At 43.1% G+C, this 27733-nt stretch overlaps 2 protein-coding genes across 15 annotated transcripts; one reads left to right on the top strand and one right to left on the bottom strand.

Moving 5' to 3' along the window:
- The first annotated feature begins 740 nt into the window (after window positions 1-740).
- On the top strand, window positions 741-26655 carry COQ10A (coenzyme Q10A). Of its 11 annotated transcripts, none has more exons than XR_015163906.1 (6): window positions 741-1037; window positions 1599-1745; window positions 2527-2719; window positions 2950-3051; window positions 13528-13666; window positions 13981-14669. XR_015163906.1 is itself a non-coding variant. In XM_086400569.1 (6 exons), exons 1-5 carry the CDS (start codon window positions 916-918, stop codon window positions 17329-17331), a joined length of 693 nt encoding a protein of 230 aa, XP_086256695.1. In that variant the 5' UTR covers window positions 741-915; the 3' UTR covers window positions 17332-17373; window positions 26289-26655. The 11 variants fall into 11 exon arrangements, 10 of the variants coding, with proteins under 10 accessions (XP_086256695.1, XP_086256697.1, XP_086256701.1 ...); XM_086400569.1 differs by lacking the exons at window positions 13528-13666; window positions 13981-14669 and adding exons at window positions 17203-17373; window positions 26289-26655; XM_086400571.1 differs by lacking the exons at window positions 13528-13666; window positions 13981-14669 and adding an exon at window positions 17203-17480.
- CS (citrate synthase) lies at window positions 4852-27691 on the bottom strand. Of its 4 annotated transcripts, none has more exons than XM_086400549.1 (11): window positions 27477-27691; window positions 16789-16839; window positions 16052-16159; window positions 15298-15363; window positions 14850-14981; window positions 14030-14218; window positions 8196-8395; window positions 7375-7504; window positions 7156-7257; window positions 6746-6955; window positions 4852-6441 (listed from the first exon to the last, which is right to left on the bottom strand). In XM_086400549.1, exons 1-11 carry the CDS (start codon window positions 27516-27518, stop codon window positions 6271-6273), a joined length of 1401 nt encoding a protein of 466 aa, XP_086256675.1. In that variant the 5' UTR covers window positions 27519-27691; the 3' UTR covers window positions 4852-6270. The 4 variants fall into 4 exon arrangements, with proteins under 4 accessions (XP_086256675.1, XP_086256677.1, XP_086256674.1 ...); XM_086400551.1 differs by lacking the exon at window positions 27477-27691 and adding an exon at window positions 27094-27351; XM_086400548.1 differs by lacking the exon at window positions 27477-27691 and adding an exon at window positions 22190-22338.
- Window positions 27692-27733: the final 42 nt, after the last annotated feature.

The following is a 27733-nucleotide window of genomic DNA, read 5'->3' as shown; positions in this document are numbered from 1 at the left end:
CAATAGCAGATACCACTGTTCTTAAAGTGTCCTTCCTTTACTCCACTGTGGGAGAATTGCAAGGGCTCTTGTACCCACCTAGATCTAGGCTCTAATTGTTGATTTCTCTTTTTCATCTGTTCTCCCCACTTTTATCGACACTTTTTCTACCCTTGTAATATGACTGAAAGCAGTGTAGTGACATTTCCTGGCCCATGAGGTCTCACTTCTATCAAATGCACACTTTTCCAGGCAAAGATGGTTCTCTATCTACCATAAAAATAAGTCTGGTTCTTCTCACTTCCACTGCTTTCTATAATTATTAAGAGAAAATGATGCAAAGTCTTAGCCCATATCTTGGAACATTAATTTTCTGTCTCAAAGCACTGCACTATGCGCTATGCTGGCTCTAAAGATGAATGGAACTTCTAACTATAAACAAGGCAAAATATAGTACAGGCTCTAAGAGACGTGCAGAAGACCGAGGGTATCTGCTGTTGATACGGCCACTAAGCCACCTCTGTGCTTATGTATCAGGCCCGTGATCAGACCCCGCAAGTAATTTGCCTGTTGACCTCGCCCCACCGGGCCATGTCTGCAGCTTCTCAAATACCCACTCCAGCGCCCTCGCCCTTTCTCGCCAGAGGTGTGAAACTACATCTCCCGACAGGCCGCGTGGTCCCCTTCCTTCCCCCCTCTCCCGGTCCCGAGCCATGGCAACGGCGTGACGTGAGGGTACTGGGAGCTGCGGGAGCGGCTTCAGTTCTAAGCTATCCAGCCGCCCGGGCGGGAGCTGGGCGAGAACAGCCATCGCCCCGCGCCGCCCCTGCCCTCGCCGGCCCTGAATCCGCCCGACTGCTAACCCTCCGCTCTCCCTCTGGAGTGAGGAGGGCGCGGCCGCTATCAGAGCAGAGAGGGCAAGGGAGGGTCGCGCGCATGGCCTCGGCGGGCGTGCGGCGACTCCCTGCCGGGACGCGCGCCGCGGCCCGGGGCTGCTGCGGCCTCTCCTTGCGCCCGGCTCCGCCCCCGGGCCCTCCGCGACCGCTGGGACCAATGAGGTGAGAGGGAGGTGCGGGCGTCCGCGCTGGAGCTGAGGGGGTCACCCAGGACCCCGAAGTTCCGCGGTGGAGAGTTGCAACTCTGGCTGCAAGCGCGGTGGGAGGGCGGCGGTGGTCATACCCTGGGGTATAATGTGTTGCTTTGGGGAAATGCTTTTGCAAATTATTGGCGAGGCAGTCCCCGAGGTGAGTGCCCAACCACATCTTGCCGGTCGCGGGTGCCTTGGCATCCGCCGGCTTGCGAGGCCCCGGGGGCTGTGAGGCATCCCGAGAGTCCTTGCTTTCAGCAGTAGCGTAGCCTCCAGTCAAAGGCAACTGGAGCTTCGCACGCACCCCTCTTTTTCCCATCTCCTCCCTCGGCACTGTCCTCAGCCGCCCTCGACCTTTCGCACTCGTGACTGCCTGGCCGGGGAGCCTGGCGGGCTGCAGCAGGTGCTAGGGGAAAAGCTGGTTTGGACGACCTTCCTTCTGGGATGCGCCCCTCTTCTTCTGCACCTGAGAATGATTGAGGACCACAAGGAAAGAATCTTGACACTGTCTCTCCTTTCCTTTTGGCCTTAGATTTCCGATCTCCTGCAGCTTCTTCTTGCCCCGGGCTCCCCAGGTCTTGGCGACTGAGTCTGGCTTACCTCCCAGCCGTTCCTTCATGGGCTTTGCTGCCCCCTTCACCAACAAGCGAAAGGCTTACTCTGAGCGTCGGATCATGGGGTGAGCATGCTCTCCTGTCCAGTATCCCTCCACATTCCTTTTCCCGACAAACAAAACACCATGTCCAGGGTAGAATGTAAGAGTAGCCATAGTGGGCAAGATTCATCCCTGGCCATCCCACTGTCCCCAGTGGTATTACTGATCCTTTACCCTCCTTTGGCAGCCTCCCAACCTCAGTCCCCCTCTTCTTGGTTGCTGTGCAGGTACATTGTGAAACGTGACTAGAGTTGGACAATAACATAAGACAATAGGGTATTATTTCTTTACTGACCTGACTTTAGGTATTCTGAGCAAATATGAGTTAACACTTATTGAACACTTAACTACTGCTAGCAGTTAGGCTGTTTAGGTGTTTTATCACAGATTTTCCCATTTGATCCTCTAAACAAACTTATGAATCAGTTACTACTATTATGATTTGCAGAGAAGATAAATGGAGACAATAATTTTCCTAGGGCCGCTTTGTCAAAAAGTTACAGAGCTGGGATCTGCGTCCCTGTGTGAATCACCAGTCATCCCAGTTCTCCAGACATGACCCTTTTAAGGATCAAAATAGATAGTAAATGCAAAAACACTGTCTAAATGGCAAGACTTGAGATGCATTAACATCATGGAAATCTGGACATTTGCTTTTGCAAAATCATTCATGGGGGCTTATTTGGGATCTCTAGTTCCTGAAGGTACATGATTGGTGGGCAAAGGTATGAGGGGAGGGTGCCTACGGCAAGGAGGAACCTGAGCCAACTGGCAGCTTCTTGGCCTCTGTGACTCCTTCCCCTAGGTACTCAATGCAGGAGATGTACGAGGTGGTAGCCAATGTCCAGGAGTATCGTGAGTTTGTGCCCTGGTGTAAGAAGTCTTTGGTGGTATCCAGCCGCAAAGGTCACTTGAAGGCCCAGTTGGAGGTTGGCTTTCCACCTGTTGTGGAACGTTACACTTCTGCTGTTTCCATGGTCAAACCTCATATGGTCAAGGTGAGGCCTGGTTGGGAGTGATTGATCAGGATCTTTTTTTCTGTGTTCTGTGGCATTTTTACATTTAAGGGCTATTTTGGCTTTCCTTATGATTTTTCTATTTCCATGTGTCAGATATTTCCAATATTTGAAGGAAAGGAAAATGGCTTTCAATTCCTTCGTACAGCTTCCTACACCTGATGTAGGTCTCATTCCATTGTAATATTCTTTAACTACCTGTCTTGTTCTAGGCTGTTTGCACTGATGGCAAGCTCTTCAACCACTTAGAGACCATTTGGCGATTCAGCCCTGGAATTCCTGCCTATCCTCGAACTTGCACTGTGGACTTTTCGGTGAGTCAGGAGGCTACATAGGGCTACAACTGGGTTGTAGGGGCTGAGCCGAGGTACTATGACAGTTACTTCCCAAGTCAATTACACTCTCCACAGGGGTCAGCTTGTATCACACTTGTACTTTGTACTCAGTCCTAGGGCTTTTGAGGAGATCTAAGGAATAGGAGTTGGGGGGAGGAAAAGGCACTGAATAGTAAGTACCCTTGCATTTGGTCAGGGACTATCCAACATGGTTTTGAAGAGTTTCTGACTGTCTCTTACCCATTCCCAGATTTCCTTTGAATTTCGCTCTCTGCTGCACTCCCAGCTGGCCACCATCTTTTTTGATGAGGTTGTCAAAAAGAATGTCGCTGCCTTCGAGCGCCGGGCAGCAACCAAGTTTGGTCCAGAAACAGCCGTCCCCCGTGAACTGATGTTTCATGAGGTGCACCAGGCTTGAGGCAAAGGATTATTCCCTAGCCTCGCTTCTCCCCCCACTCCTCACCCAATTTTCTTATTTATTTGGCTCCTGTTCCAATCTGAGAGAAGAGTCCATGTTCGTATTACTGTTCTCCCTCTGAAATCCCCCAAAATTGGGCTCTGAGCTGGCTAGAAATGCTGGGGGAAAGAAAAGGCAAGGAGGCATGGAAAGGAGATATGCTCAGGAAAGGGTCAGGGTTATCCTGAGAGCACCATATGCCTGAAGCCTGCCACCTTCTCACACTGAATTATAGTCGGGGCTGTGCGGTCATCTCTGAGCTCTTGTCAAGGTGCCTTAGTGTCTGACCAGGGGAAGAAAGCTTTTCTTAGGACTGAAGAAATTGAACTCTTTGTTCTGACACAGAGCTACTGGGTGGTCAATAACCTTGCCTACCTGAAATGCCTCAGGAGATGCCTGAGATCTGGCCCCAGCTTGAAATCCCTATGACCTTACTTCCATGCTGCCTGGCTAGTGGAGAGCAAGGGACTTTCTCAGCCATCAGTGCCACAGGGGCAAGGAGCAAAAGAGCACTGAACAGTTGTACTCCTGGGCTGTCTTCTACTTGGCCTGAGTTTTTATAAAATTTCAATAAATTAATTGTGACAGTGTGAATCTGGCTTTTTTATATTGCTTCTTGGGGGAATAATGTAGATATAGCAGAGCAGAAGAAAGTTATGGCTTCCTTTCCTAGGGGAGCAAAGGTGCAAGAAGGGCTCTTGGACATAGCGTCCCTGCTAACTATAGTAGCGCATTCTACAAGCCAGGACCTAGTACCCACTCCCTTGCCTATTTATAGACTTTTTCAGAAGGTCAGTTGCAGCAGGAGTCTCAGGACAGAGTAATCTGGTCTCAGACCTCCCATATAACTGATGCCCTCCAGACCACCTCTTATTCTGGGGGATCTGTAAGGAAGGCAGCAAAGAAGGATCGGCATTCCACAAAGCTCCAGAGCCCTCTGGAGGGTCAGATCCGGAGTCAGCTGTCCTACCCTAACTGCCCTTGGTATAGTTTTCTTTCACCCACTGGGCTGGACCAGCTTCCTTGGATTAGTCACCTAAGCAGTTGTGAGGTCTCTAGTCCTTGAGTGTTCTACTTTACAACAGATTTAGGAAGGATGGAGGCTAAAGGTCAAGGACTTCTAACCATTAAGACAGCAGCAATCTTCTTTGGAAATCTCACAGGGAACCTGTCTTCTGATTAGGGTAAGTGAGTGCCAAACATGCCTAAAGATAAAGAGATGCACAGGATAACGTATAACCTACTAAGTGTAGGATCTTGCTAGCCAGACTGCTTACCTCAGAATGGAGACTCTTCCAGGCCTCATTTAATAGGCTCAAACATTGTTAATAAAAACATTTATTTTGCATTTTATACAGAACAACCTGAAGTCTGCATCATGACAGTTACCCAAGGGTTTACAGACAGTATTATCCATCTCAACAGCATGGTTCTGGGGATTAGGGATCCACACAAACACAGGCAGGAGTTGCAAGGGAGGAAGGGGGGCACAGCAGGAGTGTATTTTTAATCCTTTCTTAAAAAGGCAGTAGAACCTTCTGAGTCACTTGAAACCTGTGCATATGGGGATTCTAAAACAAACAGTGTACTGTGAGCTCTTGGGGAAGGGACAGGATAAGAACCTTGATAAATAAAGGGATATTGGCTTGTGGCAGGGGATGAGGAGGGAGGTTTACTATTTTTAATGTCCTCAGCCCCAGCACCTGATAGTCAAAGGAGACCATGTCCAATCTTAAAAATCATTTCCCTGTTCAGAAAGAGGTACTAGTACTCCTGGGATCAGGCCATGAAGATATCATGCTGGTCTTTCCTAAGTCCCTGTTCTATAGCCCATAGCATATTAAAGGGGAAAAAAAAAAGGTCAGAGGGTAGTGGTTTGTGTTCCAAGGAAGTAAAAACTTAGTTCACATTAAGCACTGATAAAGCCAAATAACTAGGAAAGACCACATAGTAGACAGTGCTGTATATACCTGCTGAAAAGAGGTCTCTAGGAAGGACCAAGACAGGAAGGTCCACAGCAACCTTGGCTTGAGGTGCAGCAGGTATAGAAAATCTGGAAAGAGGTGAGTATTCAAGTAATGGGGAATAGAACACTCCTAGATCTTAATTTTAATAGGATAATTTTAAAAAAGAAAAATAAAAACCAAATATTGGTTGCCAGTCAACAACAAATACCATGGCCTTTATGATCATCTGGTAGCTTAACCAAAAAAAAAAAAAAAAGGCCACAGCATCACCCAATAGATCTTGCTAGGAAGTGTCTGTGTGCATGGGAGAAGTTAATGGGGCTTAGTACAGCTGACAATCCAACATGATTCCTATGGAAACAGAAGGGGTAGAGTCCTGGTTTGCTGGCCTATTAAAGGGTGGACAGAGTAGAACCAAAAGTTCTGAAGTGATGGCAAATTCTCTGCAACCAGCTTTGACCTAGGGAAAGAGGAGCCAGATTCCCACTCTGAAGATGGGGGTGAGGTGAAACCTAACCCACACTACATGCATTAGTCCTGGTCATCCTACAGTTGGTGGGCAACTCACACCAGGCAGGGGAAAGGAGCTGGTCAGGGAAGAACGGGTTACTTTTCTTCTTTTAAAAATCTTAATTTATATTTTAACCTCAGACTTATCATCAGTGCCTCAATACAATTTAATCTTAAGTCTTTAAAAGCCCCGAAACAAAGGTATACTTTTTTTTTTAAAGATCCCTCACTCTCTGCTGGATAGTTTCCTCCCCATCTTCAGTTTCACCCTGACTTAGAGTCCACAAACTTCATCAGACCATCTGTGCTCATGGACTTGGGTCTCTCTAGAGGGAAGCCTAGGGCTCGGCTCCAAATGAGCTGTGCTAATACACCTAGTGCCCGTGATACCCCAAACAGGACTGTGTAGTAATTCATCTCCGTCATGCCGTAGTACTGTAAGGTAAAAGAGAAAAAAGTTGTGTTAAAGGCCCACAGGTAGTTGCATGTACAAGTCCAGGGTGATTAAAAGCCTTAACCCAATTAGCCTTAAATAGAAATGACTGGGAAAAGTATAGCAACTGCATTCTGAAAGGAAATCATCATCCCTTCCCTCCAGCCCACACTTTCTACACCACAGGCAACTTTATCAACAGGGTTAAGGAAGGAGGTGAGAGCCCTGGCTCTGACTAGGGAGTTGATTTTGTGCATGGCAGAGAACAGTAGGGTATGGTATAAATTAGAGGAAAGCAGGACTCACCTGGAGCAGCACCCCACTGTGAGCATCTACATTGGGCCACGGATTCTTTGCCTTGCCCTGCTCTAGGAGGATATTGGGCACAATCTTGTACAGCTGAGCAACCAGCTTAAACATGGGGTCCTGAGGCAGGTGTTTCAGAGCAAACTCTCGTTGACAGGTATATCGTGGATCAGTCTTCCTTAGTACTGCATGACCATAGCCCGGGACAACCTGCAAAGGATGGGGTTGGGGGAAAACCAGTTGTATTCTCAGGCAGAAATTTTTGTCTTTTCTAAATTCTTCAGGGCAGACAAATGGAAAAGAAATCTCCTCTAATTTAGGAAGTTATCTCATTGTTTTCTCCTTCATTCTTTCAATTTATTGAACTTTAGTCTTGGCTTCTTTCTTAGTTGCTAAGTATCTCTGCTCACCCGTCCTGAGTTGAGTGTGTTCCAGATGTAGTCTCGTAACTTCTCATCTGACACATCTTTGCCAACTTCCTTCTGAAGTTGTGTCAGCCAAACAAGCACTTCCTATGGGGAAGGTTTAGAGAATAAGAGTGTCAATGTATATGCCAGGAGAGAATGCCAGGATCAGAAACAAAAGCATGCCAGTGAGAAAAACATGGAGCAGGAGAAGAAGAGTCTTACCTGATTTGCCAGTCCATGCAGGGGCCCTGCCAGCCCATTCATGGCTGCTGCAAAGGACAAATAGGGGTCTGAAAGGGCACTGCCCACCAAGTGGCTGGTGTGGGCACTTACGTTGCCACCTTCATGGTCACTGTGGGGAAGAAAGGAGAATAAAGGCCCAGAGAAAGGGGAAAAAAGGAGGAGACTATGCTAACAGGGACCTTGCTGTTCTCTTACTGTCACATACTTGCCTAGCTATGGGTTCACACCAGCCTAGAGCCAGTCATTTATACATAAGCTCTTGTAAGAGATGTCCCAATGTATCATCAGCCTTTGTTCACTAATCCACAGAACTGGAAAGGTTACTGGTTGATGATGCCCAGCCTGTGTGCCATGCTCCCTGACTTTCACTCAAGCTTTAATAGCAATGGCCAGAAGAGGGAGCTCCTGGAAAGCCAAAGGGCTCACCTAACGCGAACAGCTAGTTCTTTTTCCTAGCTAGAAGAACTAGCTTACTTTGTGTGGTTATAGTAATTTCACTAGACCTCTTGTGCCTTTACCAGACCCCTTTCATGCTTTGTATCATTCCATACTCTGTGCTTCCATCTCCTTGCTGCCTACCACCTGTTCCCAAAAGACGAGAATGTTAAGGAGCTTTTTCTTTTTTTTCTCTTGGTGCACTGTGTAGCATGCAGGATCTCAATTCCCTGACTAGGGATTGAACCCACACCCTCTGCAGTGGACGTGCGGAGTCTTAACCACTGGACTAACAGGGAAGTCCCAAGGAGTTTCTCTTAATATTCACCACCAATCCAGCAACCTGGTGGCTGGGTCTCCCTCACCTGTGGATGGTGAGGTACAAGCGCATGAGCTCTGTGAACTGAGCGTCAGTATAGCCTAACATGTTGGTGAAATTGTGGGACCAGTCCAGCTTAGGGTCAATGGCCCCAATACTGCTGCCCTCTCGGTACAGGTTCCGGTAGATCTTTGCTGCAACACAAGGAAGCTTTGCGATCAGATCCATAGAGTCTTCATAAATCAACTGATGGGGAGAAAAGGAAAATGGAGAAAAAAGAAGAGGAATCATCAGCAAAGAAGAGTTAGGCAGGGATCGTGTCTCTTCTCCATGGACTGGGCTTTTTGGATTGATATGGATATTTGGATTATATGCTGGGTGGTTATATATGGAGTAAATAACAACAATGACCATGTAACTGAGTAACTGTTATGACCCAGGTACTGCATCAAGGGAGTTACACATGGTATCCCATGTATATTAAAATATTATTCCCAATTTTTCTCCATTCTACAAAATATATAATGACCTTCACTTTACAGAAAAGGGAACCAAACCTCAGAGCATTCAGTCAATGCCAAAGTCAGATTTCCAACCCTTACACGTTTAAACATGATCTTTTCCACTATATGACTTTGCACTCAAACAATATGCTAAGACATTAGGTTATTTAATAATTCTATGTTCCATCTTTCAAAGAAAATTTACTATATATGCTAAGGGTCAAACAGTGACATTCAATCATTAGTTATTAACAAAGGCTTCCATTTTTAAAGCATTTACTAGTAATTATAATATCGATTATTTTCAGTTTTTTCTTTTCTTACAATAGTCCTGTAAGATAACATATCCCTCATTTGTAAAAATTGGGGCACAAAGTTACCCACTCAGCTAATAAGCATCATCTAGCTTAAATTATTAACTCATGGCCATGCTTGTTTCATCTATACCCTTACTTTCCCCTCTCATCTCCCAAATTATTGAGTGAATCCCAGATATCATATATAACATGTAAATATTTAGGCATGTATCTCTAAAAGATAAAGATCCTTCATAATCAAAATCACAAAACCATTATCCCACTGAAAAAAATTTAACAAATCTTCAATATCATTAACTAATCAGTATTGAAATCCCCTCCACACCTCATTCATTGATTAAAGCTCCCCCTCATTTGTTTGTTTTACTGAAAAATAGCCCACATTACAATTGTCTGATGTCTCTGAAATAGTTTTTAATCAATTTAAGTTCCCTCTTATGCTGTCCTTTTTTTACTTTGCAATTTACTTGTGGAAAATCAGCCTCATTTGTTCTGGAGAAGTTCCCTTAGTTTAGATTTTGCTGGTTATATACCTGTGATGTCATTTAACATGTCCTTCTGTCCATTTTATTTCTGACAAATTGATAAGAGATGGAGGCTTGAGCAGATTCAGGTTCAATTTTTTTTTAGCAAGACTTTTTGATAAATAGTGCTATGTTCATTGATTAAGAGAAACATATAACATCTGGTTGTCTTTTTGTGATGTTAATGGTTTGCTCAACTTTTATGTCTCAATTTTATCTTCTCATAGGGATTTTAAGTTCCTCTAGGGAGGAACTTAGTAGTTTTTTTTTTTTTTTGGCCATGCTGCACAGCTTATGGGATCTTAGCTGACTGACCAAGGACTGAACCTGTGTCCTCTGCAGTGGAAGCAGAGTCCTAACCACTGGATTGCTAGGGAATTCCTATTTTTTCTGTTAGTAACAAAAAAATTTGGGAATTCCTTGGTGGTCCAGTGGTTAGGACTCGGTGTTTTCACTGCCAAGGCCTGGGTTCAGTTCCTGGTTGGCTTCAGTTCCTGCAAGCCATGAGGTGCAGCCAAAGAAAAAACAAAGAAATTTCTACTTTCAGTCACAGTACATAGGAACCATGGAGAAACTACTTGCTGATATTATATAGTGCTGTCCTATCAAGTTAACTGGCTAGATGTTCCTGTAAGAAGTCATGAGGTTTTAATAGTTCTGCTGGAACAAAGAACAAAATCTATAATAAGTATCTTAAATGAGATAATCTATGTGAAGTCATCTATTACTCAAGTACTCAGCATTGAATTTTGTCAGTGCCACCAAGAGTCAATGAGAACACTGCCAAAATTAAAAAGCTACTTGAAGCAAGAAGTACTTAGCTAACACAAGTTCTCAGGAGATTACTTACATGATAATCATACTATTAAACACATCTCCTTGCAGATTTACATCCCCCAAGGAAGTAGATGTTTTCCAGAAGTATGCCCAAAGGATATGCAGATCTAAGGGACCTGGATCGATTAGCAGAATGCCAAGAACAACAAGATCCTGGGCTAGGCCAACTGGCATCTGTGGACTATGTACTAATTTTCACAATTGTTTGTGAAGTATGAATGACCGATTCATAAAGAAACTACAAAAAGATTGTTTCAACCTCTACCACTGAGGATGAAGTTTATGAAGCAGCTAGTATCAGACCAGGTCTGACACTGTGGGATCTTTACCCTGCTTTTTGTAGTGGGAAAGCTGTACTGTCAAGAGATTCAATAGATAAACACATGGACAGAGAACTCCTTATTTCTTCTTTAATAAGCTAATAAGACTGAGGTGCTACTTAGCTACTGGTACTAACTCATTCTTCATCTTTAAACCCTCAGAAGAAAAAAGGACAAAATATGCCACCACTGCATCTGCCTGGAATAAAGGTAACAAAACTGGCCATAATCATCACTGTGATCCAGCATCTCTAGGGCTAGAGAAATTCTGGCCAAGTACTTAGCAAGTAATCATTTAAAAAATTTTTTTATTGGAGTATAGTTGATTTACAGTGTTGTACTACTAATAGCTATCAATCATTATTAAGAAGACACAGAAAATGAAGAGTCAGTATTAATGGTGAAGAGACCCTAGAGTGAAACAAACTCAAGTCTCAACCTGGTCTCCACCAGCTACTAGCTGCATGACCCTGGGCGTGCTACTTTATTTCTCTCATCTTCAACTTTGCCATTCAGTAAAATGAGAATAAACAGTAAGGTCTACCTCATGGGGTAGTTCTGATGATTAAATCAGATGAGTATAAGCATTCAAGCTGATGCTTTCAAGAGTTGTTTGTTAGGTGTTGGAATGACAGCTTCAAACCCTACACATACTGTTCATAGGCCTTACTAGAAAAACCTGATCTGTCAGCTACTTTGCCAATTTTACCCAATCCAACAGTATCTTAAGGCTACCTCACAGTTAAACAGCTTGTGCATCAGAGTAATCTCCTAGTCACAAGTGAAGTTAAGTCAATTATAAAAAGACCTAACTCTTTCACCTCAAGAGACTACACAGTTATCTAAAGTCATGTAAACTGCTATGGAAGGAAAGCTGTAGGCAGATCATCCATTGAGATATATGTAAAACAGCATGAACGGATAATTCTAGAAGAGACTTAGATCACATGTACTCTTTAACATAAATTTTTAAACAGAAATAACCAGTTGAATGCTGTCATGTAATTCTACTTAAGCAGAATAGTAGAATAGTGCTTCAGTGACCTTTGAGAGAGATACAAGACATGGCAGCAAAATAGCACCAAGTTCCACTAGAGCAATTACTGGAGCTAACTTTTGTTCAGTATGAACTTTATTAGACACACATCCTGAGGCTGACAGATTTATCAGTAATGCTTACAAATACTCTCAAGGTTGGTAAAGTCCTGAAATACAATCTTTACCTCAAGACAACCACCCTCAAATGACATCTCCCAAGAGGTAACAGACCAACCAACCAATACCTGTACACTGAATCGGAGGCAAGAGCAAGCAGAGAACAAGATTCATCTTCCTGATTCAATAAAGGACAGTGTGAAGCAGTGCAGCCTGTTTGGATACCTGGGAAATATCTTGTAGGTATTTACTGCAAAGTATGAAGAAGATCATGGCATCCGGTCCCACCACTTCATGGGAAATAGATGGGGAAACAGTGTCAGACTTTATTTTTCTGGGCTCCAAAATCACTCCAGGTGGTGACTGCAGCCATGAAATTAAAAGACGCTTACTCCTTGGAAGGAAAGTTATGACCAACCTAGATAGCATATTCAAAAGCAGAGACATTACTTTGCCCACAAAGGTTCATCTAGTCAAGGCTATGGTTTTTCCTGTGGTCATGTATGGATATGAGAGTTGGACTGTGAAGAAGGCTGAGCGCCGAAGAATTGATGCTTTTGAACTGTGGTATTGGAGAAGACTCTTGAGAGTCCCTTGGACTGCAAGGAGATCCAACCAGTCCATTCTGAAGGAGATCAGCCCTGGGATTTCTTTGGAAGGAATGATGCTAAAGCTGAAACTCCAGTATTCATTGGAAAAGACCCTGATGCTGGGAGGGAATGGGGGCAAGAGGAGAAGAGGACGACAGAGGATGAGATGGCTGGATGGCATCACTGACTGGATGGACGTGAGTCTGAGTGAACTCTGGGAGTTGGTGATGGACAGGGAGGCCTGGTATGCTGCGATTCATGGGGTCGCAAAGAGTCGGACACGACTGAGCGACTGATCTGATCTGATCTGATCTGAGGAAGAACTCTACAATAGTCAACACAACAGCATCATAAGTAGTAACAGGCACTCCTGAGTGGTCAATTTCTAACAAACAAGTTTTAAAAGAAATGTTGGACTTGATTTAACTTTTTCTGTTATGGTGACCCACACAGATAACAATGACTTGAAAGAGCATTTTAAAAAAAAATGAAAAGCAATATATTCAGATTATACAACCTTCTGAATCTGCTGATTTGTGATTTCATAAATGCTTGTGGATATGTTTAGTTTGCATCATTCCTATACCTTTCTCCTCAAAGCCAACCAGACTAGTATCAATTGCAAACTTTCTCTCCTTCTTTCCCTCAATAGCACTCAATTCTGTATACACAGCTGGCACTGAGTAAACACTGACCAATCAAATGGAGTGGGACTTGCCAAAACCCCAAGGAGATTTCATCAGACAAGTGGGCCATACTATTCTATGAATAGTATGAACTCACAGTGAACTCCTTAGGGGCCTTCTGGTCAAAAATCATTTAGTGCATCTGCTTTGCCAAAAGGGACTTTTCCATTCCTATACTACCTGTCTCTAAATAAGAAACAAACAAACAAAAAGAGATGTCCTTCTGTAGACCTAGCCAGATAAATTGTACTTTACCCAGTATTTGTGATTATTGGAAAGGGGAGAGAAGGAAGTGTGTCCTGTGCACTAGGACAAGGCCCAACAATCTTCTCATACTCTCACTACAGAGTTCAAACTGTGAAAGTCACACTGTTTTCAGAGAATAAAGCTCATTTGCTTTTTGCATCCTCATTCCAGGATACTAACTACCCTTCCACTCCTGACAGGTATCTGGAGTGGCTTAGCCCAAACAGTGGCTGACTGCAATCGGTCCTTCCTAGACTCCAGAATTGCCTTAGGTGCCATTCTTCCAACTTAAAAAGGTTCTCATTTGAAGAAGAGGAGAAAGGATCTTTTGGGGCCAGGGTATGTCTACTCTGTGAAACCTTCCTCAGGGACCCTGCAATTAAAGTCACACCTTTTTCAATATTCCAACAGTGCTATGTACATACCTCTATTATAGCAAGATTACTGAACTGTAATTCCTTTTTTACGTGTATATCACCCTTACTAAAATCAATAACCTTGGTGATACAAAGCATGCTTCATTTATCTTTGTAATTTCAATAACCCATAAAAAGCAACCCTACAATAAAATTTTGTTAAATGAATCTGTGGCATAACTCAGGGTAGTAATTTTCCTAAGAATTCTTCATTCCTTTTTCTTTCTTTGCACTCAGGTCCTTTGAATCTCTATCAAACATCAATCATCACAGCAAAGTTTCCTACCTCCCAGTACTTGGTTCGGTTGATACCCTCTGAATATGCTCGGGCAAAGGTACTTTCACTGTTGAGAGCTGTAACAGCTGCACTGAGCTGAGACATGGGGTGTAGATTAGTGGGAAAGTTGTCCAGCATGGTGACCACGTGGGAAGGCAGAGCTGCCCTCTTTGCCCACTCCTGTGAGAGCCAAGATACCTGTGAAAAGGAAGACATTGCTTATAACACTAGACAAGGAAAAAGAAGACAAATAAAAAGACAACAGGGGACTTCCCTGGTGGTCCAGTGGTTAAGAATTTGCCTTCCAATACAGGGGACATGGAAGGGAACTATGATCCGACATGTTACTGGGCAACAAAACCCACGTGCTGCAACTGGAGAATAGAGAAGCTCATGTGCTCTAGAGCCTGTGTGCCACAACTAGAGAAAGCCTGCGCATGGCACAGCACAGCACAGCCAAAATGGAAGAAAATGAGAAAAAAAAAAAAAGACAATGAGTATTCCCTGGTGGTCCAGTGGTTAGGACTCGGCGCTTTCACTGCTGGGAGCCTGGGTTGAATCTCTGGCTGTGAGTAACTTGCAAAATGGTAACAAAGATCTTGCAAGCTGCCTGGTGTGACCAAAATAAAAAATTTAAAGAAAATGAAAAGATTGACCTCAAGTAAATAAAATCCAAGAGATTTCAATCCAGTCCACTTACAAAACAGAACTCTGCTCTGATTTCCTTCCCCTCTATAAACTACCACCCATAACCAGAATAATATTAAGTGCTTGAGATTAGAAAAAGGCAAAGGAGGGGAATGAGAAGGGCTAATGTCCTTCTGCTTACCTGTTCCTCTGTTGGGATTTGTCCAGTTACCAGCAGCCAAAATAAGCCCTCTGGCAAGGGTTCTTCGCCCCCTTTAGCCTTTGGCAGCAGTTTCTGGCATTCAGGGATGCTGTAGCCTCTAAAACGGATGCCCTTGAGGGAGAAGAGTAAGGATTACAACTCAAAAATCACATAAATTGACTGATCTCACTTTCTTCAGACCTGTCAACAAGTTACAACTTTCAAAGTGTAAATCTTTAGGTAACTTACTCTTGCTTTGTACTTTTACTAGTTGATATATTTAAAAGGTAAAGTTATTTTTCAGCTATTCCATATGTACCTATTTTCACCTTCCAAAATATATAGGTATGTGCCCTATTTTGTTCTCCTCACCCTTAGTGATTTAATCCATGGTGTGCACAACTAAGTAAAGTCAGTGATTACTAGTAATCGACAGGAAGTCTCTTACCTCATCAGGATCAAGAACTGATGTTTCATATACCAATCCCTTCATGCCTCGCATGCCACCATACATCTAAAGAAAAGAGGATGTAACAAGTTGTCCAAGTAATTCAGGCAAGAGCTTGTTAGAGCTTCATGGGATCTGGGGGAGGAAATTTAGTCTCTGACTTGCAAAACTTTGGGAGATTTCTGAGTTAACTTTCTACAGAATGTAATTTTGAAAGACTGCTAACGCTGGAAATGAATTTTTTAAGTTGAGAAATCACTATCTTTAGTTAATGTTTCTGCCTGTGCTCCCTTTTGTTATTTTTTTCTCCTGCCTGCTCTTCTCCCCTCATTCCCACCAACCAAAGTAAATAGAATGGGATTGACTATATGGAAAGAAGATGGAGACCAATGGCTAAACAGTGTTAGGAAATTATCATCTGAGCTGCTGAGATTCTCAGAACTGAAGAAAAACCACCCTAAAGCTGTTCTATAAGGCCAGCTAGAGCTATGGTCTAACTGGATGATCAACTCAGAGACAGAGAACCTTGGGCCCAAAAGCTGAGGGGTTGGGAAAAGTAATAGAAACTTCATTCATCCTTTCCCATACATGAATTAGGTTAGCCTCAGCTATGAAATCTGTGGAAGAGAACAGTCTAATTTCTAACAGACACCATTAGTTTCAACATTTCCCTATGTGGGGCAGAATGCTCTGAATGGTCAGTGAGGAGGGTGGTGCTGAGCTCCTTTTCCAGGCAAAACCCCACAGCCCTCACCATGTCCACAGTGATCTGGCCCACCACCGTCTTGCCATGTTGCTGCCTGAAGGCCTTCACTCTGGTCTGCTCCTTAGGTATCAGATCAGCCAATATGTCTTTCAAATTCTAAAAAGAGAAGTAGAGAGGCTAAGTGATGATCAAAATATTGATTATATTTCTGCCAAGTTGATATGTTAAGACTGCTTTTTAGAATTTGGCTTTCTCTGTCAGGGAAGCCTGGTCAACTGCTCTGTACAGATGAGGGTAAAAGAATTAGGCAGACGAAGAAGGGAATGGGGAGTTGTTTAATGGGTACAGTTTCAATTTGGGAAGACAAAAGTTTTGGAGATGAAAAAAAAAAAAAAGTTTTGGAGATGAATAGTGATGATGTTTGCACAATAATGTGAATTACTTAACTACCCCTAAACTATAAACTTGAGAACAGTCTATTTTCTAATGAATACCATAAGCTCCAGCATTTCCTTTTATGGGACAGAATGCTTTGAATAGTCGGTGAAGAGAATGGTACTTTGGTTGAAGTACATTACAGAACTACTTTTTTCCAGCCAAAATCCCACAGCCCTTATCATGTCCACAGTGATTTAGCTATCTTAAAATAGCAGTAGTAATAATGGCTATAACAAGAGTCTTGGTCACCTCCAGGAGACACTTGGGATAATGATAAAAGCCTGGATGGTAGCCCACCCCAGGGTCCAGCTGCCTCAATGATCCTCAGTCCTCTTTCCAAATCTTACCGTGGAAGAAGCACTGGCATGCCTGGCAGCAAGAACAAGACAGGATGCATTCTGCAAAAAAAACACAAAACCTTATACAACCATCCTCCTTCCTGTAATTACAATGCCTCAACCTCTCTCTTTATTTTAGCCTCTGTGGACAGTTTGACATATGAAAGCTGTATAAGGCCTTGAGCAACCTGGAAAGAATTTCCAGTCTGGAGGCAGCAGCTTCATCAGCACTCCCCGAAGAGCCTCTCCCATCACCTGGGTTCTAAGGGCTGGGCTTTGTTAGGCATGAAGGAAACGGCAGAGAGGCAGTTGTTAAAGTACCCAGTCCTTCAAAAATCTAGCTTTCCGTAGCTCTGAGGAGCCCTGAGAAAAGCAACGAGGAAACTGATCAATCCCTTAACCAGGCTGGTAATCTCTCTTCAGCACCTAGTCCTTTGGCAGCACTTCAACCTCTCCATTCTAGAAGAGTCCAGAGGGGAAAGCAACCTTTTACAACACTACCTGAAATGCTCCTGGAAAAAGCATGGAGAAGACAGGATATCTACAAAGTAACAACCAGACTGCTCAACGACAGCAATGGAAACTAGAAAACTGGTAAGTTAGCTTTAACATACTGAGAGAAATTACTAGACTTGTGTACCCAGGTGAGAAAGAAAAAACTCTTAAAGGAGGTGAAATAAAGACATTTCAGGCAAACAAAAGCTGAGAGTTTATCACTCACACACCTGTACCAAACAAATTTTTTTTTAATTGAGGTATAATTCTTGTACAGTATTCTGTCAGTCTCAGGTGTACAACATGATTCATAATTTTTTAAGGTTATATTCCATTTATAGTTATTGCCCCACTTCACTCTCCCCATTGGCACCCATTAGTTTATTCTCATATCTGTACTTTTCTTTGTTATATTCACTAGTTTTCTTTTTAAATTCCATGTAAGTGATAAACAGCATCTGTCTTTCTGACTTCCTTCACTTCACATGGTACACTCCAGGTCCATCCATGTTGCTGAAAATGGTAAAATGTCATTCTTTTTTATGGCTTAGTAGTATTCTGTTGTGTATATAACACACACATCTTTATCCATTCATCTCTTGATGGACACTTAGATTGCTTCTGTATTTTGTAGCTAGGCTATATTTTTCTATATTTAGAGATAGTTTTTTCCCCCCAAGAAACACAACTTTCTATGAAGATTGCTGAGTTGCAAGAGAAAGTTCAACACTGCCTTTGAAAAAGACAACCAGTTGTACTACTACCAAGTTTTAAGGATTTAGCCAAGGAGGCTGACTTTTCTTCAGATTATTCTGAAGATAAGATTAGATAGTAAAAAATAAGCCCCAGGGTCCTCATCTATAAAATGGTGCTGATACCCACTAGATCCCACAGGGCTGTCTTGTGATGATTAAATTACAATGGACGTGGGAGCACTTTGCAAACTAAAGATCACACACACACACACACAAACCATGCAGCAAGTCTATACCTCTCCTTTTGCCAAAAAGTCAGACATACTTTTTTAAGTAACTACAGTCATCCCTCGGTATTCAAGGGGGAATTGGTTCCAGGACCTCCCCACCCTCAACAGATACCAAAATCTGAGGAAGCTCGAGTTTCTTACATAAACTGGTGTAGTATTTGTATATAACCTATGCATATTTTCCCATATACTTTAAGGTATCTCTAAATTACTTATAATACCTGCTACTGCTAAGTCACTTCAGTCGTGTCTGACTCTGTGCGACCCCATAAACGGCAGCCCACCAGGCTCCCCCGTCCCCGGGATTCTCCAGGCAAGAACACTGGAGTGGGTTGCCACTTCCTTCTCCAATGCACGAAAGTAAAAAGTGAAAGTGAAGTCGCTCAGTCGTGTCCAACTCTTCGATACCCCATGGACTGCAGCCTACCAGGTTTCTCTGTCCATGGGATTTTCCAGGCAAGAGTACTGGAGTGGGGGCCACTGCCTTCTCTGTTATAATACCTAAAGCAATGTAAATGCTATATAGTTGGAAGTACAAAGTAAATGCTATGCCAGTAGTCAGCACATGGCAAGTGCAAGTTTTGCTTTTTGAAACTTTCTGGAATTAAAAAAATGTGTTTGATCCACAGTTGGTTGTACCCACAGGTGCAAAACCCATGGATACAAAGGGCCGACTGTACTGTGTTGCTGTCTGATTGTGCTGGAAATCATTTGAACTAGTGGTGGTGTATAAATTCCAAAACACCACATGCTTAAGGTGAGACTGAGTAGTGCCTGAGGCTTTTAGAATTTCATACCCCTCTTTCTGTTGGGGCAGGAGGAAGAAATGGAAAGGGAAGAGACCCTTCAGAAAACTTTATTTTAAGAAGAATCAAAAGAAAGAAAGAGAAGTCACTCAGTTGTGTCTGACTCTTTGTGACCCCTGCCAGGCTCCTCCATCCATGGGATTTCCCAGGCCAAGAATATCCAAAGCTAAATTCAGAGAACACAAGGCAAGCTAATGTGGCCTTAAAACAAAGGGGGAAGGCCTCAGATTGTTAATGAGGGCTGATTTCGACTCCTCTCATTAACTTTCTAAAGAATCTCCTCTAGCTCACTGAGGACCATTTGGGCAGAATGTACACAGCACAAATAGCTATTTAGGCTGTTCATCCTACATGGGGTGAATGGGAGTGCACCCAGCACTCAAGAAATAACTATTTCCTTTATCTTACTAGTCATCCAAAAGTGAACAAGGGAAAACCTTGAGTGGGTTCAAACTACTCTTCTACAGCACTTTCCATGTTCAAGCTATTTCATGCTCCACGGTCCCACAGATCCCCTATTATAGAAGCCCTATCTCCTGGAGACCACATCAGCACTCAGCAGACCCTTTAATTGTGGGTAGTTGGTTATGTGGGTTTGCTTTTAAAGAGGCTGTAGGGGAACATACCATCTGAGAGAAAAAAGAAGTTGAAATCTCTCCATAATGATAATTTTTTCACTTTTAAAACATCTTTAAGTTTCTATAATGGCTGGCTACTTCACTGGCAAGAGGAAGACATTATAAGAATAGTCTAAGGTTAAATCTTAGGCATAAGAAAAAAAATGTATCCAAGCTAAGCTGACAGAATGAAAGCCTGATCTTAAGATGAAAATGAAATTCTCTCAGAATGGAGGTCTCTCTTCCAGCAATATGCCTGTATGAACATAAAACAAAAACAGTTTTTTCCCCTTATAAGAGAGAACTACTAGAATCAATGAGCTTCCTTCTCCTTTTACTTCACTTAAGGTTAAAAAAAAAAAAAGGAAATCAGAAAGAGAAGAGTGGAAGGTCAACTAACAAGGCTATAAGAATGCAACATCATTTAAAGGCATCAGATGGAAAGTATTACCATACTTGCACCACCAGCAAAGTCTTAATTTCCTTTGTAGAGCGTGTCTTTGCCATTTAATGAGGCACCTCAATGTAACTTGAGGAGAGCTGATCTCAACTGTCCCTAATCTCCATCTGCAACACTTCTTAGCCAGATCTCCAATTTGCAAAAATGCTAGTGTGTGAACAGCATGGCTAGGTAGCTCCAAAGTGAAGGTAGAATATTCTGTTCCTACTATACTTCTGGTTGTGTGAGCCTAGCCAAGTCATTTAATCTTTCTGTGCTTTAATTTCCTTATCTCTAAAATGTAAACAATCTACCTGAAAAAGAATTCAGAGTAAAGATAGTAAAGATGATCCAAGATCTTGGAAAAAGAATAGAGGCACTGATCAACACACTATAAATGTTTAACAACAAACTAAAGAACAAACAGATAAACAATAAAGTTTAAGTTTAGTCATGTTCAACTCTCTGCGACTCCTGGACTATAGCCTACCAGGCTCCTCTGTCCATGGGATTTTCCAGGCAAGAATACTGGAGTGGGTTGCCATTTCCTTCTCCAGAGGATCTTCCCTACCCAGGGATCAAACCCGGGTCTCCCACATTGTAGGCAGACGTTTACCATCTGAGCCACCAGGAAAGTTAAACAGATAAACAATACAATAACTTAAATAAAAAATACACTAGAAGGAATCAATAGCAGAATAAGTGACACAGAAGAAACAGATAAGTGAGCCTGAAGACATGAATGAAAAAAAAAGAAATGAGGACAGTCTGAGGCCTCTGAGACAATATTAAATGCACAAACATCCACATTACACAGGTCCCAGAAGGAGGAGAGAGAGAGGACCTGAGAAAATATTTGTAAAATGGAAATAACTGAACCCACCTCAAAGCACTGCTAGGAGGATGAATTAAGTCAATATTTATGAAGCACTTACAATCATGCCTGGCACACAGCACCAAGTGCTGTATTTGTTATTTAATAAATATAGAAAATTAAATAGTATGGCTACTTTCCAGCAGTCTTCAATGTCAAGTTTAGTCATATTTTAGCTCACCCTGCAGCCTAGGGGGGGGAAAAAAACTAAAGAAATATGAAGGATTTTAAAAACAATCAATATGGATAGAATATTGGAAAAAATTCAGGTTAGGATAACTTTACCTAATGATGTAGAAGACAGAGCACATGGCTTGGAATTAGGAAAGGAAATCTGGGTTCCAGTCCCAGCTCCATTACTAAATAACTGAGACATCTAAAGCAAAACTACTACTGTTTCCCTTGCCCTCTCCACTTCTAGGATAACACTCAAGCTACTTGGCTCCAAAGTCTGATCCTAAGGTTCCAACAAGGACATATATATAAAGGTACATAAAAACCTTGCTATTTAAAAAATATGACTGCCTGGCCAGCAATATTACCATTACCTGGAGCTTGTCAGAAATGCAGAATCTTGGGTTTCACCTCAGACCTACTGAATCCAAATCTGTAGTTTAACAAACTCACTAGGTTGATTCCTATCGACAGTAAAGTTTGAGAAACATCCATGATTTAAAGTGTTAAGCAAGGAAGCAGAGGGGAGAACACCAAGAGTCTAGGATGTGGTGTTATTAAGAGTCAAGTCCTAAATTCAGGTCCCGCTACTATCCTGCTGTGTTACCATGGCTCTAAGACCTAACTTCTAGTTTCAATTTTGACATCTCAAAATTGGTAATAAAGCCAATTTCAGGGTAGACAAGTGGACTACATGAAATAATTTGCATGAAAGCATCTAGAACAATGCCTTCTGCATAGCTGAGATCAGTAAACATGTTTCTTAGTTATGTGTTGGCTTATTACCTACCAACTTGTGTCACAACTCTCTTATGGAGCTGGATCCCAGGAAAGAGACAGTCAAGTCTGAGGAAGGGGTGAGTGAATAATTCCCTGTAGTTGAAGAACAGGAAATAAAGCCCCAACTTTCTGAAGGGCTTCCTGACCAAGCGAAGAGTCTCAGGGAGAGGAAACAAATTTAACTAACTATAATCTACCAGCAGGAGGTGTTAGAGGGCTGTCATACCTTAGGCTACATACCTCATCTCTTCTACCTCCTGGCTGCCAGTGAAAGCTGCTAAATGGCTTTGTACAGTGCATTCAGGCTATACTCACAGATAGAACAGGCCAGCTTACAAATCTCTGAGTCATCCCCGAACTTTCAACTCCTAGCTCCTCCCCCCAATTCTGGAGGTGTGGCAACTGAGCTTCGGCTTCTGGTTACATGCCACGTGTGGAGTCATTCTACAGGAAAGGCGGCTGTCAGGTGAATCAGGGAATCATCTGCCTCAGTAGGTCAGCTGCTTCATGGGGAGAGACAGTAAGAGCTACTTCCAAAGACAAGGGCCAGGCTTACAGCTTCTGTCTGCCAGAATTCTCTACAGGGTGGTGGGAATTACCATCACTAAAAGGCTTTTTCAAATCCCACATGCTGCCATCCCATGCCAATAACTTTTAGTGAGCTGGTTATTACTGATAGAAATGGGCTGCAGCTGTCAAATGTGCTATGCTAGGATGGAAAAATACAATTAAGGGAACCTCTATCTTAAAAGGCCAAGGGAGGAAAAGGACAAATAAAACATGCAGGAAATTCTGCCAAAGATTTGCTTATAATACTTTAGGGTATTGGCCAAGTCCCTTAACAAAAATCAATTAAAACTACTCCCTTCTCCCCCAGATTCTGCAAACAGTAGAATCCCATTTGGATAAGCACTTACTTAATAATGTAGTTACTTCTCTCTTATTCCTCTTAGCCTATTATCATCATTGATCTATATCTAGGACCCTTACTCTACAAGGGAAAAGCCAAATTTCCTTCAATACTCCATCAAACACACATTCAGAACATGTCCTGGCACATATCCAGGAGCTCCAACATCAAATTTGTGAGCCTACAAACTACTGTGTATAAAATAAATAGGCTACAAGGATATGTTGTATAGTATAGGGAACATAGCCAATACATAATAATATTTATAAGTGGAATATAATCTACAAAATTGTGAATCACCATGTTGTACACCTGAAATACTGTAAATAATCTACACCTCAATTTAAAAATTAATTAAAAAAAAACTTGTGAGAGATGCTCCTGATTTTATTAGCACCCTTGTCCAGTAACAAAAGATCAGAGCTTGCCAAGCCAGCAGAACTGGCTTAGTTGATGAAACAACACAATTCTCTAATAACTGCAAGAAAAAGCTTGTGCTATGAAGGCTTCCAGTGCAGAAGAAACAACTTACATTAAGTAAAAACGAACACACGCAGGACAAAGACTCCTCTCTCCCCAGAACCAGGTCAGAGAACTAAAGCCATTTAACATCTGTGTTTCACAAGGGTAATACTGGAAGTCTATCCGCACTACTTGGTCAGGCCACTTAATAGCCTGAGCAGAGAAATCTTTAGATTTCGTACTCTGATGCCCTTCATACTCATAAGAATTCCCTTAATAATTCTGCCCAACTCCCATTGTCTAACAGACCCTTCTCTAAAGGTTCGCTGATTATTCAATGAAGAAGACTGCAAAGGACACCAATTCAGCCTCAGGAAAGAATTGAGTCCTAATTTTTCTTTTAGAGAAATTCTTACTGTTCTTTAATAGTTGCTAAACACCTATCTAGAGAAAATAGTCTAAAACAGACTACAGCTACTTTTGAAGTCATTTAAAAATAATCACTAGTTAGGGACTACCTTGGTGGTCCAGTGGTTAAGAATTTGCCTTGCAATACAGAGGACGCAAGTTCAATCCCTGGTTGAGGAACTAAGATCCCATTTGTCAAGGAGCAACTAAGCTCATGTGACGCAGCTAGAGAATCTGTGCTAGATTCTGTGTAGTGCAATTAAGACCCGATGCAATCAACTAAATACATATTTAAAAAATCACTAATTAAAAAAAAAAAGCTCAACACACACACACATATATATTAAATATAGTTACAAGCAAAAAGGACTGCATGTGGCTTTATTGGCCCAACAGGAGGGGATCACCAAGCAGTCAACTGAGACACTTGAAAAAAATACAAATTTCCAGATCCACCCCACCTCTGCTGAACCAGAATCTGCATATAGGATTCATAAACGTGCAAGGTAAACAAGCCACCCCAGGCGATGATGCTCACTGTGAACTTACTTACAGATCTTTTAAAATGATAACATGTTAAAAGAAACAGGAATTCAGGCAATTTCAGGGAAGAACTGAAAAACAGATCCTAAGATCTGCTGCTAAAGTTGTCTCTCTACTGGTTTTAATTTCACTCAAATCCTATTCAACTCTATTACATAAGGCACCAAAAACAGGGCAGAAGGAATTACTCTGTGGCTTTAGGAAGCTCCACCAAGTCTGGTTTCCCGCCTTCTGCCCACTTGGAATGTCAGCCTTCCCTTCTGATTACCTGCTTAATCCCTGCTTATCTCAATGCCTCCCCACACCCAAGTATTCAAGGGCTATCAATCTAAAGACCACCAGGAAGAACAAATACAATCACTCCACCACTAGCACAGGATGAGGCATCGCTCTTCACTGTTCATCTTTGATTCATCTTGTAAGCCATCAGGCAGTTGCCATCACTTTGGGTAGCAGAGAATCAAAGAAGTTCGAGAGTTTGCCCTTAACACGCTTTGGGCTTTAAGCTTAACTAATATTTCTAAGGACAAAACTGACTCAATTGTGTAGAACCCATTTTCAGGCTTGAATTTACAGAAGAGATGTGTAGGGGTGTGGGCTTGCTGTAAAGTGTCTTGAAAAAGTCTAGAAATAATCTAGAAACACTTTTGGATTGACTTAACTAAAGTTATCAAACAGCTTAGAGGAATAATTCTCAAAGATATAAGAAGTAGGGCTGTCTGTCACTTTGGTATTAAGAATGCAGAAGTTAATTGGTGGATCTACTCTAATTCCCAACTCAGATCACCTATGAAAAGACAGCACAAAGCGAAGGCACCCACAGCTAATACTAAAGCCATTGCTTACTAGAAATTCGTTCAGATAAACAAGAAGTCAAATAACCTTAAGGCTCTGAATGAGGTGGTCTCTTCAACTCAGGTGCTCATTAAATTACCTGACAGTGGGCAGGGTGGAACAACAGAACAATGATTAGCATTTGTGTCTCCTAGCAAGGTTAAACAGAGAAGGCAATGGCACTCCACTCCAGTACTTTTGCCTAGAAAATCCCATGGACGGAGAAGCTTGGTAAGCTGCAGTCCATGGGGTCGATAGAGTCAGACACGACTGAGCGACTTCCCTTTCACTTTTCACTTTCATACGTTGGAGAAGGAAATGGCAACCCACTCCAGTGTTCTTACCTGGAGAATCCCAGGGACGGGGGAGCCTGGTGGGCTGCCATCTATGGGATGGCACAGAGTCGGACACACTGAAGCGACTTAGCAGCACTAGCAGCAGCAAGGTTAAAAAGTTTTCTCAGAAAAGTGAATTACACCTGATTTTGAGAATCAAAGTAGTAGGCACTATTTTTGCCTTCTAAAGTCTACCTTAATAGTGAAGGAAAAACAGCACCATTAAGCTGTAGGCTAATCTGGAAAGTTCAGGCAGGTGCTAGCAATGCTGTCAGATTGAAAGACTTCTTGGTATTCTGGCTATACTGCTTACATCTCAGGAAGTTTCCACTGCTTGGTCTGTTGAGCTTTGTTATAAAGGTTGAAAGCCTAAGGGCTTCCAATATACAGGTTTCTAGGATCCTCAGGTCCAACAGGAAAGTAAACAAAACAATAATGATCACTACAATTAGGTTGCCTTGTCAATTCAAAAACTTTCTGAGTTTCTTTCCCCAGAGGTTTAAGAGAAAAACTAAATTCAAATGTAAATTCCAAAGGCAGTTTCAAACTGTAGAGTTAGCAGCTCTGGAATGAGCTAATTATAGTATCTCCTATTCTGCCAAAACACTATCCAGAACTTGCTTCATTTCCCAAGAGGTTTCCTTTCCCTGTTCCCTGGTAGTGGAAGGAACTACCATCAAGTAAGACAAGTATCTCCTAAATGGCCAGCCTCCACCTTGCTGCTGCTGCTGCTGCTGAGTACCTGGAAAAACCTGTAAATGCTACAGGCTTTACTTTATCTGCCAACCATTCAAGATAACACACTGTAAGCCAAAACCTTTCTAGGTTTTTCCTTTCCTCCCCTTAGGTGCTGGCAGCTTTAATTTGTGTGCAGAAGAAAAAAGTGTAAGTTCTTTGCAAGAGTCAAGGTCACTTGTGGGACTGTCCCTGCTTGGATTAGAAGGCTGGGACCCCTCAGCACACCAGTCTTTCTGTTTAAAGGACCCAGTTACCCAGAGACAAAAGTAATTTTGGCAATATGGAATTGAAGACATTGTGTAAGCAACAATATTCCTTATGATCCCAACAACAACAAAAGTCAAATAAAGGGCCCCCCATGGGACTTCCCTGGTGGCTTAGACTCCACGCTCCCAATGCAGAGGGCCTGGATTCCATCCCTGGTCAGAGAACTAGATTCCGTGTGCTGCAGCCAAATAAATTTTTAAAAAGTAAAAGGGCCCCCCAAAAGAGGAACCTTTCTTGGGTAGAACATATTTAAAAGCAATAGTAAAACTTAAGTGAGCAAGTAGTAGGACGTAACCTTGGAATTACTATCTCCCGCCCAGTTATCTTCACTTATCAGCCTGCAGTTTATAGGAACAAGTTTTCCTCAATCACATGCGATAATCATGCAGAAGGTTCTACACAAGCCCTCCACCCCACCCAAGCTCCTCCTACATAGAGTAACTGCAAAAGTCCCAAGGACAAAGAGGACCCGAGTCGCATTCCTCCAGAAGGAACTGCTATGCTTGGTCACTAAAGGCTTAAATCACTGGGCTGGAGAAATGGAAGCCGGCAGTTCTGAAACTGACAAGGACCTCTCTACCCAGTCGAAGCTGAAATTAGCCACGGCTCCAGCTCCGGCCCAGGATAGAGTGAGCACGTCTGCTCACCCTTGCCACTTCTCTTAGCCAGCCCTTTCTTCCAAACAGGCTCTTTCCCTAATCCCAGTGGAATACATCTATGTTCTTCACTCCTTTTTCCAAGGCCAAGCACCCCCGCCTCTTCTACCCTTGACACGCGGGGTGACAGCTCGGTCCGGCCTCCCCACCGGCCCAAGACCTCAGGCCAGGGCGGGCAGTACTCACTTCACCCGCAGTGGGCCGGAAGGCACATAGCCCTGGGAGCTCCAAGCAGAGCAGGCGGCCAGCCAAGCGCAGGGCCCCTTTAAGACGCGCTGGGGTGCGCCTGGGTAGGGGAGGGAGACCCCGGGCTTGAGGGCCTGCAGTCGCCTCAGCCCCACCCTGGAACCGCGCGGTCCTTCCTAGATGCTCACCTTAGCTCCGAATAGCCGGGCGGCCGCAGTGAGTAAAGCCATGGCGGGCGAACTCGGGGATCTGTCAGGGAGGGAAGAAGGGAAGAGAGCTGCGGCAGGAACGGGAGGCGCCGCTGCTGCACCAGAGGCCGCGGGGACGAGGGGAACAAGGTTGAAAGGAGGAGGCTGAGGGAAAGAGTAGATGAGCCGGCGGCGGCGCCCAGCCCGGGGTCCTCGGTGAGGCCCCGCCTACCGCCCGGAACCCGCTCCCGCCCCCT

Source organism: Bos grunniens, chromosome 5 (genome assembly GCF_055505025.1).
Source record: "Bos grunniens cultivar Pamir isolate PY7600 chromosome 5, Bosgru_T2T1.0, whole genome shotgun sequence".
Taxonomy (NCBI): Eukaryota; Metazoa; Chordata; class Mammalia; order Artiodactyla; family Bovidae; genus Bos; species Bos grunniens.
The sequence above is the reverse complement of the archived record's forward strand: the minus strand, read 5'-3'. Positions and strand labels throughout refer to the sequence as shown.

Bases quoted from the DNA above. Each gene is read 5' to 3' on its own strand.
- COQ10A (XM_086400568.1), top strand. From the start codon at position 916: ATGGCCTCGGCGGGCGTGCGGCGACTCCCTGCCGGGACGCGCGCCGCG. The intron at 1,038-1,598 runs GTGAGAGGGAGG...TTTTGGCCTTAG, and splicing joins CGACCGCTGGGACCAATGAG to ATTTCCGATCTCCTGCAGCT. The intron at 2,720-2,949 runs GTGAGGCCTGGT...GTCTTGTTCTAG, and splicing joins TCAAACCTCATATGGTCAAG to GCTGTTTGCACTGATGGCAA.
- CS (XM_086400548.1), bottom strand. From the start codon at position 22,249: ATGCACTGTACAAAGCCATTTAGCAGCTTTCACTGGCAGCCAGGAGGT. The intron at 14,982-15,297 runs GTAAGAGACTTC...TTCTCCCTCAAG, and splicing joins CAGTTCTTGATCCTGATGAG to GGCATCCGTTTTAGAGGCTA. The intron at 7,258-7,374 runs GTAAGACTCTTC...CCTTCCCCATAG, and splicing joins TGCATGGACTGGCAAATCAG to GAAGTGCTTGTTTGGCTGAC.